Source organism: Oryctolagus cuniculus, chromosome 11 (assembly GCF_051225735.1).
Source record: "Oryctolagus cuniculus isolate XC-2025 breed Fujian yellow rabbit chromosome 11, ASM5122573v1, whole genome shotgun sequence".
Lineage (NCBI taxonomy): Eukaryota > Metazoa > Chordata > Mammalia > Lagomorpha > Leporidae > Oryctolagus > Oryctolagus cuniculus.
Window position 1 is genome coordinate 88,052,291 of NC_142877.1, and position 12,860 is coordinate 88,065,150.

Below are 12,860 nucleotides of genomic sequence, written 5' to 3' on the forward strand. Positions count from 1 at the left end.
TTATGCCAAATTCCAATTTTATTTGTGCTTTGTGAGGTATGATGCAATAACTTTTCTTAATAAACAAGTACGGAGCACTTATACTTTATAATGTAAATCATACCTCTAGTATTTGCAGTATAATGTACATAGAATCAGCCATTTATCAAAGTTACCAAAAATATTTCCATCACATAAAGAAGTGTTTTGCTCAGCCAAAACCATGTCCTACAAAAGCTTTTGATAAAGAAGTGAGCTCATCTCTATACATGAAACCAAGAGTATTTTAAAATTACATTATTGAGAAAAGCCATTAAGGGAAAAGAAAATAGTCATGGGAAAGTTGCCATATGTACTAAAAATATAAATACTTAGCTTATTTTTGTGTGTCCTAAATTATAATTGAATCTTAATCTCTTTCAGTATAGGATATTATGCTACATAAAAATTCAGAAAACTGATTTAGTGAAGCATATGGGTTTAATGAGCACTTTTATTTTGCTTTTCATGAAGAAAAGAATAGTATTTCCACTAATTTAAAAAATACTTCATTTCAGGCCGGCGCCGCGGCTCACTAGGCTAATCCTCTGCCTTGCGGCGCCAGCACACCAGGTTCTAGTCCCGGTCGGGGCGCCGGATTCTGTCCCGGTTGCCCCTCTTCCAGGCCAGCTCTCTGCTGTGGCCAGGGAGTGCAGTGGAGGATGGCCCAGGTGCTTGGGCCCTGCACCCATGGGAGACCAGGAAAAGCACCTGGCTCCTGGCTCCTGCCATTGGATCAGCGTGGCGCACCGGCCGCGGCGGCCATTGGAGGGTGAACCAACGGCAAAAGGAAGACCTTTCTCTCTGTCTCTCTCTATCACTGTCCACTCTGCCTGTCAAAAAAAAAAAAAAAGAAGAAGAAAAAATACTTCATTTCTTTTTTTGACCTTCTTGAAGCTAAACTCCTTTTTTCTAGGACTGCATGTATTTTGGACATTTTGTAAAGTTATTTTCTACAGAAGTAGATCTATCTATCTATAATATATATGTGTGTATATATATATATATATATATATTTGTGGAGGGGTTGTGTTATGATTTGCTGCCTTTATTTGCTGATTTTTATTTCCATGTAGTTCTAACTTTCGAAGTTGAAGGCTGTTTCTATAACTCAGGTAGTCATTTTGAGACATACACTATCCTCCCTGTTACACAGGTTTGTCTATAAGCTAAAAGTCTCTACCAGTTCTAACTTTCTCAGGGCACTAAAAGAACATTGATCAACAGTGACAATTATTCCTTTATTTCACCAGTATTTATGGAACACCATCCTACTATGTACCATTTAAATAGCTGATATTATGGTATGCAAAGCAGGCACAAAAATAGAAAATTATGATATAGTACACTATATATAGGATACTTTGTATGTTATAATATAGTGTAATGAATGCTATCATGAAATCTAAATAATGCATTCAAATGAGCATCCCTAGCCTAAGTTCAACACGAAGTACAATGTAGGAAGATCAAAGAGCTTATCAAAAGAATGTAATTTCTAAACTGAGACATTAAGAAGCAGGAATATCATTGGTGAAGTGAATAATCCCAGGCATAAAAAACAGAGTGGGCAAAGATCTATGGACAAAACTAAATATTTTATGTAACTACAGTATGTGTCTGGATTGAAACAGGAACATATAAGATTTGTCTGAAGTATAAATCAAGACTTTTATGCATTATAAAAATTAAAAAACTAAAAACTTTCAACATTATCTGAAGGCAATGGGGAACCAGGAGTTCAACCTACAAAGTAATACAATTAGGTTTGACTTATGGCAATTTCATTTGTAGTGTGATGGTACATGTGTAGGGGGAAGACCAAAAGCCAATAGACCAGTGAAAAGTTGCTACAGAAATTCAGAAAATACAAAAGAAAAAAAATAGCCTGAATTAAAATAGTGTTGAATTCAAAAGAATTTAGAGAGTAAAATCTGTAGTTGAAAGGTGTGAAATAATGCTGGTTCAGCAGGACACTGTAGTTTATGGGTTGTATATCGATGATGGGGTGAACATTATAGAAAATCAGGAAGTGTTGGATAATACATGAGAGCCACTTGTGTACAAGCTCTGTGGGGGGCTTAGCCAAAAAATAAGAGAAAAACAGGAGAATGTAATTTAACAAAATCCAGAGGAAACAAACTTTTAAAAAGAAAGAAGTATGGGGCCATCGCTGTGGTGCAGCAGGTTAAAGCCCTGGCCTATAGCGCTGGCACCCAATATGGTCACCATTTTGAGTCCTGGCTGCTCCATATAGAATCCAGCTCCCTGCTGTTGCACCTGGAAAAGCAGTGGAAGATGGCCCAAGTCCTTGGGCCCTTGCACCCATGTGGGAGAACTAGAAAAAGCTTCCAGCTCCTGGCTTCAGATCAGTTCACCTCCGGCTGTCATGGCCATTTGGGGAATGAACTAGAAGATTGAAGACCTCTCTCTCTCTCTCTGTGTATCTCTACCTTTTTCTGTGGCTCTTTCAAATAAATAAAACAAATCTCAAAAAAAAAAAAAAACAGTAGACAACAATATATAATACTGTTAAGAGGTCAATAAAATAACTCCAAAGAATCCTCAGAATTTGGCAGTATGATCATCTTGGGGAACTGAGCTCCAAAGAAATGGTACTAGAGAACTTAAGCATGAATGGCAAGTCAAAGAAACTGAGCTGTGTCTACTAATTTAAGAGGCTTATCTGTTTAGAGAAGGAGAAAGAGGAACAGCTGGAAAGCAAATGCAAAAAAAAAAAAATCACATTTTTTTTTTGAACGAGGACTGACAATATAGAAGAAAAAGAAAACTGATAGTAAGAGATTCTAGACGATATGGAATGGTAGAAACTGGAGCACCATTTGGGACACTGAGTTTGGGAGGAATACCACTTCTGTTGTGACATGTTAGAAAGATATGTATAAACTACATACAAGCTTGCTCGCTCCTATTCAAAATAGTGTCAGAAGTAAAATAGTTACACTGGGAATGGAAAAAAAGAAACATTACTGGGATATCCAGGAGGCAGAGTAGATAGATCTAGTCACTGATAAGATATTGGTACTTAAGTAATGAGTATCTGAAATTAATAGCAAGAAGTCTGTTCTGGGTGACTTGGAAGTTCAGGAGAAAAGGCAGACTTGAGTAGGAGGTTGATAATGGTAAACCTAAGTTGTTATTCTGGAGTTCAGCTGCAAATATGGGAAATGAGAACAGAAATAAAATAGAGGTTAGTGATACCTAGTCTTTAAGCTATTAGCACCAAGAGGTAAGAAACCTATCCAGCTGACTGCCAGCACAGTGCCACTCATAAGACATAGGTCCCATAGATGCCAGTGGACGCAGGAGCACTGTCATCTAAAGGAAATCGTTAAAGGATCCTGAAAGGAAGTGCTTAAAGTCTGGTGTCCCAAAGGTCTGCAGAGAAGACATTTTTAAGCCAAAGGAAGTGGACTGTATAGTTGAGTTGAGTAGAAACATCAGTGAAGATGTAGAATGAATGTGTTTGTTAGGAAAGACTGTTTCGGCAGGCGCCGTGGCTCACGGTTAATCCTCCGCTTGTGGCACCGGCATCCCATATGGACAGTAGGTTCTACTCCCGGTTACTCCTCTTCCAGTCCAGCTCTCTGCTCTGGCCCGGGAGGGCAGTGGAGGATGGCCCAAGGGCTTGGGACTCTGCACCCACATCGGAGACCAGGAAAAAGCACCTGGCTCCTGGCTTCGGATCAGAGCAACACCGGCCATAGTGGCCATTTGGGGAGTGAACCAACGGAAGGAAGACCTTTCTCTCTGTCTCTCTCTCTCTCACTGTGTATAACTCTACCTGTCAAAAAAAAAATACTGTTTCAAACTCTCTTAATAATCACAATTTCAATTTGACAAAATTAGGTTGAAGTACTTTAAGGACAGAATGGAAAAATGAAGAAATACAGAAAATAAACAACTGGTTGAGGAATTTTGTTCACAATTATTTCTACACTGAAGGATAAATTATTAAAAGAATGAAATCATCTATTGATTTTATTGAATCCGGAATATAAGTTTGTAAGTGATGAAGAGAAAATAGACTATAGATTAGAAGACAGCTAGCAGATATATAAATTTGTTTGTCTAGAGAAAAAGAAAGTGGCCCTATTAAAGTAGAATAGAAACTAAAATCATCGAATGGGCAGGGGAAAACTTGTACTAGTAATAATGGAGAAAGGACTGTGAATGGTAACTTAAAAAAGAAAAGGAAATACTATGATCCAGTAGGTCAGGAAAGAGAACAGGACATTTCATAATATGTGTCCTAAAATTATTAAATAATTATATAGAATAATGTGTAACTTCACTGGCAGTAGAGGCAAAAATCAAGGTCATGATTATACAACGTTGTCCAATTATCAACAGATTTAAAATATTTGCTATCCAAAGATTGACCAGGGACTCAATGAAATTAGTAACCTTGTACAGTATTGGTAAATGGATAAAATGTTTTAAAAACTATCTTACAATATAGGTTACATTATTCAAAATGTTTATATTTTGAGATATATTGCCTTTAATTCTCTTAAAATTAATTAAGTGGAATACTTAAAACATATCATGTAACAAGTTAATAGATCGTAGTGCAAAACCATTAAAATGCACTTTCCATTATATAATTCATTTGTTATAAACTAGCTGGAAAATAGTATATGAATAATACATACATAATACAAGAGCCAGAAAATATTTGCAAAAGGAAAGGCAAGAAAATGCCTTAAAACAGTACCTACTAGTTGATTCGAATAGTGAGATTTTTTTTGTGTGTAGATTTTTTCTTAGACTTTTTTCTTTTTAAAATGTCTGTAATAAGGTTGTGATGTTTCATAATAAAAAGCCCAACAATTTATTTAAATAGAATCACTGAAAAATATAATTTGAAATAAAGAATCCTATATAAACAGTAGTAAATAGAACATGGCAAAAATCAAAGGAAAACTTTTTTTCTTAATTTCAGAATACAGGAAATTGACAAAGCAAGACCCAGGGAATAAGGGAAGAACAGTGGACAAAAGAAGGAATATTCTACAGTCTGAATGATGCTTCTCATAATATTGAAAGGAAAGGTGTAGTGGACAGTCTGACTAGAAACTAATAACCATTTTAAATAATTGAGATCACCATTATTCTTCCTACACAAAATACTAAAAGCAGGATTTATACAAGTTTCAAAGGAATATCTTAGTCTCCTCTTTTCAGTGATGAAAATAATCTTGAAATGGTTTAGTTGAGACACAATCACTTCCTCTAGTTATTTCCATCCAACTTCATCATTGTACTTATTCTATTTCTTACTCATGCTGGTCTACCAATATATGCCCTAAGGATAATATAGTTAACTTGAATTGTACCCTCTCTTGTTCACTCTCTAATTGTTAAGAATTTCGGCTGAGTACAGATGTAAAATCACATAATGTTTATGAAGTGTTATTGCAGAGTTGAAGAAAAATTTCCAAAAGTAGTACTTTAAGAAGTGACTGTTATAAGGATATACCACTCTGGGCTGGCTCCATGGCCCAGTAGGTTAATCCTCCACTTGCGGCACCAGCATCCCACATGGGTGCCGGTTCTGATCCCGGTTGCTCCTCTTCCAATCTGGCTCTCTGCTATGGCCTGGGAAAGCAGTAGAAGATGGCCCAAGTCCTTGGGCCCCTGCACCCACATGGGAGACCTGGAAGAAGCACCCGGCTCCTGGCTTCGGATCAGCGCAGCTCCAGCTGTTGCCGCCATCTGGGGAGTGAACCAACGGAAGGAAGGCCTTTCTTGCCGTCTCTCCCTCACACTGTCTGTAACTCTACCTCTCAAATAAATAAAATCTTTTTACAAAGAAGATATACCACTCTTTTAAAAGAAGTTTATGTATTCATTTGCCAGGCAGAGACACAACAGGACATACATGAGAGGGAGGGAGGGGGGAGGAAGAAGGAAGGGAGAAAAGAGCATAGGAAAGAAAAGAAAGAAGAGAAGGAGGGAACACTTGACCCATCACTGCTGCCTCCCAGGGTCTACACTGGAAGGAAGCTAGAATGAGGATCCAGGGCTGAGAATTGAACCCAGACATTGGGATGTAGGATGTGAACATCCTAACCGCTAGGCTGAGTGCTCGCTCTCACCATTTTTAAAGGCAGAAGGAGCTTACTTACTTACCATTCAACTTGAAGTACGCTTGTTACAAAAGAATTCCCTCCAAATCAAGAGTAAATAAAATTATAGCCTTGGGCTCAGCTGATCATGAAGACACTGAGTTCCTACCGTTTTCTGCTACTGCGCTACTGGGTTCAGTATCTGGTCTGGTTTGCCAAGAAAGACAAGTCACCAGCTGGGGCTTTGGTAAAGAAGAGACATAATGCTGTGCAGTACCTGAGTATGGCAGCCCCACATCTTCCTTTTGAGTGTCTGTTTGCCTATAAGGAAAATTTTCTTGGTGTCTGGTTTATGGTTTCAGTGGTGAGCCCTTGCACGTGAAGTACTTACTCCTCCAAATAAAGCAATTATAAAGGGGTTGGCTGATGTATAGCATTTAAGAGCTATGATATTTTAGAACCATAAGTGATGTAAGAAGTGATAGGAACTTTACTGAATAACATGGCATGTAGAGAAACAAAATGTCTTAATTTTTAGCTGTCCTGAAAACTAGTACCAGAGTTTTACTAGATTGAAAATTAGAGTTGTTTCACTACCTAACAAAAACAACTTTTAAGGAAAAAAGACAATTTAGATGTACCATCTTTGACATATTCAGAATGACACATGCTAAGCTTATATGTCATTTATGAGTGTGTATATGTACATACACCAGGCATTCCAAATAGACTTTGTCCTGTGCTTTTTTTTCCAAATTACAAATATATTGATGTTTTATGTACAGACATCTATAGTGAAATATTTCAAATTAATACATGGATGTTTGAAATATCTGGTTTTAAAGTAAAAGATTTTCTGAGTATGATTACCGTGAGTTTGTTTTCAGGATATGTCTCCCTCTGATGTATCGTCAGTCTAACCTCCAAATATGCTGATAACACCAGGAAAGACATAGAATAAAAGATAAGTCCAAAAAACAAAAACAAAGCAAAACAAAAGATCAAGTCCATGGAGGAAGACTCTATCACACCTTATCTTAGGTGTAATTATAATGGATGTAGTAATGATACAGCAGCAATGTCTGCAGTTTAAAAAAATAGTAATTTTTATATTTGAATATCAATGTTGAATATTTACTTTTTCCTTTTGTTTTTAATATTTTTACTTTTATGTTTGTTACCTTATTTCTTACCTGAATGATTTTTATACTGTGTATTTTTCCATACCCTTCTTTCTTGTTGAGCTTTCTCCCATCCTTAGATGTTCTTCCCTAGTATAGTTTCCCTGAAACTTGATATAAATTACATTTCTAGCTTAAAATATTATATTAGCTAACACAAGTAAAATTAAAATACCATCTCAAGTATAATTTATAAATTCTATATAGGGATAAGCCTATTATAAAAAAAATTAGATATAAAATTAAGCCTAATTTTAAATCATATGTGTTGCCTTTTAACTCTGTTGGGTATTTTTTTAAATACAGAATGTTTTAATTTTTATAGTTCCTCTTTTATTTTCTTTTGTTGGACATGTAATATAAAGGCTATGTCAAATGAATCATTGCCAACACACACACACACACACACACAAAGAACCTAAAAAGTCATGATAGCAAACAGAGTTTTGATATTAGAAAACTAACTCTGAACTTTCTAATTAAAAACAAATCCTATAAAATGATAGTTCAATTAAAATATTTCCTTTTTTTTTCTAAATAGGTGAGTTTAAACTCAAGGAGGCAAAGTACCTAATTTGTACATAATTGATGCTAACTTCTTACAAATGATTCCGCTCCAAGGAATTTGCTATTTTTGTTCTTTCCTATGATAAAATTTTTAGCTTACACTGAGCATAGTGGATAACATTTGATTCCATTAAATACAAATAATCATGCCATCTTTTTTCCCCAGGTAAAGAAGACTCTATCTATGAAGATACAACTGCAAATGAAAAATTAGAAAGGAGGAGAGAATATACATACCAATGGCTTCACACACAAGTTGGGGTTCATGAAACAACTAGTTCCAGAAATATGAAATGGTGAGGTCATTTCCTTTAAATTAGATTTTTGTATTGTAAACACATCCTGAAAAGTGAAACCTAGGTTAATTATACCAAAACAAACATGACTTCATAGCCAAAGGCCAATACACCAGGTTGTCAGGTTATCAAAAGGGGTTTTTAATATAGAATAGATTTAATCGCTCTTTATATTTTTCATTCTAAGATTTATTTGAGACTAATTCTATTCTGTAATCCTAAAAACCAACAGATGAACCATGTGAATGATACTACTGTATAACGTAAATGCATGGCGTCCATTAACTGTTTCTAAATATCATATATAGTATAGGTTGTATTTTATTTTGTGTCCATTTATAAATAATATATATAAAACTGGATAGGGAATGCCAACCTCACAAATGGAGATTTAATCTGCTGCACCACAACACTGGCCCTATAGTTCAGCTAGAAAGTTGAAGATAGGTTTATATCCTCTACCAGCAAACAGAGGGCCATAAACCTAATAAGTACTCAATTAATTTTTATTACATTAATGTGTTCCATTACTAGGGATGCCCATAATAAAATACCGCAAATAGTGTGGTTTAGGCCAGAAGTTCAAGACCAGTCACTAGATTTTCTCTCTTTAGATGTCTCCATCCTAGGTTTGCAGATTGCTGCCTTCCAGCTGTGTCCTCACATGGTCATCCTTTAGTCTGTGTTGCCTGTGTTCTAATCTTGTCTTCATATAAGGATACAGTCCTATTGAATTTAGAATACAACTGCATAATTTTTATTTCTATTAATTGCCTCTTTCAAAGCCCTATGTCTAAAGACAGCCACATTCTGAGGATTAAGACTTAACATGAATTTGGAGGGACACAATTCAGTCCATATTACTGTGTTATAAAGTATATGTCTGTACTGAACCATAATTTTAAGGCAATTTAAGTTAAGAGATGGGATTTTGACATAGATCTTCCATATTTCCTTTTTTTAACCCCATATTTCCAGAAGAAGGTGCATAAATGTGCCTTTGTAGGCATTTATTAAATATGTAAACCAATATTGAATCCAAAAATGAGAACATTTTATAAATATTTCATGGCATTGTGGTTTTTAAATAACAAAGGCAAAAACAAAATCCTAGAAGTAATACGTTAAAACTTAAGTAAAGGCTGGAGCTGCTGGGGGCAGTGGGTTAAGCCACCATCTGCAGTGCCTGCAGTGCCAGCATCACTATGGGCACAGGTTCAAGTCCTGGCTGCTCCATTTCTGATTCAGCTCCCTGCTAATGCACCTGGGAAAACACTTGGGCCCCTGAACCCATGTGGGAGACCCAGAAGAAGCTCTTGGCTCCTGGTTTTGGCCTGGGGCATCCTCAGCTGTTGCAACCATTTGAGGGTTGACCAAGCAAATGGAAGATCTCTCTCTCCGTAACACTTTCAAATAAATAAATATTTTTAAAAACACAGCTAAGAAATAGAAGTAAATACAACATTGCATTATAGTAATTCACTATCATTAGTTCTTTCGTATTTTATTCTTTGTATATTTATGTTTGACAAAGAAGAGTAAAATCAAAATTTAGAAATTGAAATTTTATGTTAAATTAAATTAAAATAACTATGGAAAGTTGTATATTTGTACTTAGCTTTCTTTTTAATGTAATTTAAGAAAATTATTATTTACCTTTTATATAAGGGGACTTCAAAAAGTTTGTGGATATGAAATGAAAAGATGTTTATGCTGGTCTAAAAATTTTGAAATATGCATGGTGTTTTCATAATAAGCATTTTCTATAGAATTTTGAAATATAATCATAAATAACTGATTTCTTCCAAACTTTTCCTTTGGGAATTTCTCTCCTATTCTTCTTGTACATTTATATTATTATGTTTTCTGTTTTTAATCACAATACAGCAATCACTTCTTGCCTGAGTTAGATCCAGATGTACTTAATGGTGGAAGAGTTCAACTTATGGTAAGAAAAGTGTTTAAAGCTATAGAAAAATTTTGTCAACACAGGTGCTCAATAAATTACACTTTAAAGTATGTCCAAAATTAGTTTAAATTGTGGAAATATCACAACTATATTTGAGGTAATCTCAAAATACTGTGTGTTAAAATAATAACATGTTTTCTTGATCTGTCATATAACATTGCAATATGATGTTGCTTTAAAATATTAATTTCGTATGATGGATGTAAAAATATTAACATGCTAACATTTTAAAATAAAATTACTCTGGGTGAGAAATCATTAATTAAATTATTTTCTTGAATATTTTGAAAGTGTAGAATTTATAGACTCTATTTGAAAGAACAAACTACCTTCCAAACTCAGAAAATCAAACTGTGTGAAAAATTAACAAGTAATTGTGAGCTTAACTAGTCTAAGTAGTAAGGTATAAGTTACTAAAGCTTTAGGGACAATGAGATTGTAAACATAGTGACAAGAGTATAGAGTCTGATAGTATAAATGTATGTGGATTGCTAAAGTCAATTGTACTATACGGTATTAGAAGAAACACAATGTTATCAGAAGGAGACTGGCCAAACTGGAGTCTAAAAAAATGGACCCACCACAGAAGAAATGTCCAGTGTGTTTCCAGAAAAGTCCAAAGAATACAATACACTGACCACTAACAGAAGTGTGGACCTCCTTGGCAGGTAAAAATGTATATATCAGATGACCCTAACTTTGAAAGAATGTCCATTTATATCAACCAAAACCTCTTTCCCATTCATCAGTAAAACTGATTATGATTCATTTTTCATGAAGAACTTCATATAAAAAGATAGTGTAATTTCTGGTGAAACTGAGTATTGTGGTTTCCAGTTCAGTTATGTTCATCATTTTCATAAACAGTTCATTCAAATAGTTTTCCTAAATAAAAAGCAAAACCTAGGGTAGTAGTTGGCTTAAATTCATGTCTTTATTAAAATATTTTTGGAATATCTGTTAAGATTTTAAATAATTAGTAAATTATTTTGTATTTTTGTAGAGACTGGCAGATTAATATGCAGGTTAGTCTAGGAAAATTTAAACTTAACACTGTTAACACCACATTAAAAGAAAGATTTGTTTTATTGAAAGGCAGAATTATGGAGCAGGGTTGTGGGTGAGTACAGAGAGAAAGAGATCTTCCATCCACTGCTTCACTCCCCAAATGGCTGCAATGGCCTAGGCTATTCCAGGGTAAATCCAGCCAGGAGCTTCATCAAGGTCTCCCATATAGGTTCAGGGGCCTCATCCCGTGGGCCATCTTCTGCTGCTTTCCCAAGCACAGTAGCTGGGAGCTGGATGGGAAGCAGATCATCCAGGACTTGAACAGGAGCCCATATAGGATGCCAGGACTGTAAGTGGTGGCCTAACCTGTTCTACCACAGAACTGGCCCCCAACATACATAGTATTGACTAATACTTTGGCACAGATTGGTAAATGAAATGATATTATATTTAATTACTATACATGTAAGCATGAATGAAAATATATTGGATAGATTACTGGTCAAGTTGATTGTATGAGATTAACTTTAGACATAAATTTTCTTTTTCCAGATCCCTTTATATTCTATAATATGCAAATATGTGATAAATAAATTTCAATTATAAATGCTTTTTTTTATGGTGAAAAGATACAAGTGAACACAAAAGCAAAGTAAATGCAAGTGAATTAGGAATGCACATATGTGTATGTATGTGTATGTGTGTGTGTTTGGGGGAGGGGAGCAGGACACAGGGGAAAGAATCAGTGGCTTATATTAGAAGGATACTTTTGACTAACAACCCAGAATATGAATCTTACAGAGTAATCTGGAATGAAACACACCTCCCCATTTATGCCAACCAACTAGTGGCAAATAAATATGTAACTTCAACCAGGCCATAATTAAGAGAAAAAAATTTTATGAAAATCTTCAGCTGCTGCAGATATAACATCTCCACGATAAAAGAGAAATATCACTAGTAGAAGGACAGAAATTATGGAACAAGAATGATCAATTGTTAGTAAAGGACATATATAAAAAATGAACAAATCATGAATTCTAGAAATAATCATTTCAATATACTCTAGACTGAACACAGTAAAGGGAGAATTAGGCAATTTCAGGATTATCAACAAAAGAACAATAATTAAGTTGACACCTGACATCATATCAGAAACAAGAAGTTCTAAAACTATATTGATTTCTTTTTTTCTTATTTTTTTAATAATATATATTTACAATTTTTTTTTATTTATTTAACAGGTAGAGCCATAGACAGTGAAAGGGAGAGACAGAGAGAAAGGTCCTCCCTCTGCTGGTTCACTCCCCAAATGGCAACCACAGCTGACGCTGTGCCAATCCGAAACCAGGAGCCAGGCGCCTCCTCCTGGTCTCCCATGCAGGTGCAGGTGCCCAAGCACTTAGGCCATCCTCCACTGCCCTCCCGGGCCACAGCAGAGAGCTGGACTGGAAGAGGAGCAGCCGGGACTAGAACCCGGTGCCCACATGAGATGCCGGCGCTGCAGGCGGAGGATTAGCCAAGTGAGCCATGGCGCCGGCCCTACATTGATTTCTTAATAACAGGAATAAATATATTATTCAGGATACTCTACTAAGTTTCAATAAAACAGATAGAATAAGACATTATCAGGCATTCAACTTCTGGATTTTGAGAAAGCTAGTAAATTTGTCTTCTCAGCAAGAGCAAAGCATATCGCAATGAAAGCAGAGGTTAGAAAAATTAAAAT

At 35.5% G+C, this 12,860-nt stretch overlaps 1 protein-coding gene across 7 annotated transcripts in view; it reads left to right on the forward strand.

Annotated features, from left to right (window-relative positions):
- LRRIQ1 (leucine rich repeats and IQ motif containing 1) overlaps positions 1-12,860 on the forward strand; it is a 240,047-nt gene that overhangs the window by 181,930 nt on the left and 45,257 nt on the right. For 6 of the 7 annotated variants that reach the window (XM_008256858.5, XM_051845711.3, XM_089307544.1 and 3 more), the window contains 2 exons: positions 8,025-8,154; positions 10,042-10,102. In XM_008256858.5, coding sequence (XP_008255080.2) covers positions 8,025-8,154; positions 10,042-10,102 — 191 coding nt within the window. Of the gene's footprint in view, positions 1-8,024; positions 8,155-10,041; positions 10,103-10,643; positions 11,042-12,860 lie in introns of those variants that run through there. The other variant, XM_008256859.5, reaches the window with a different exon arrangement.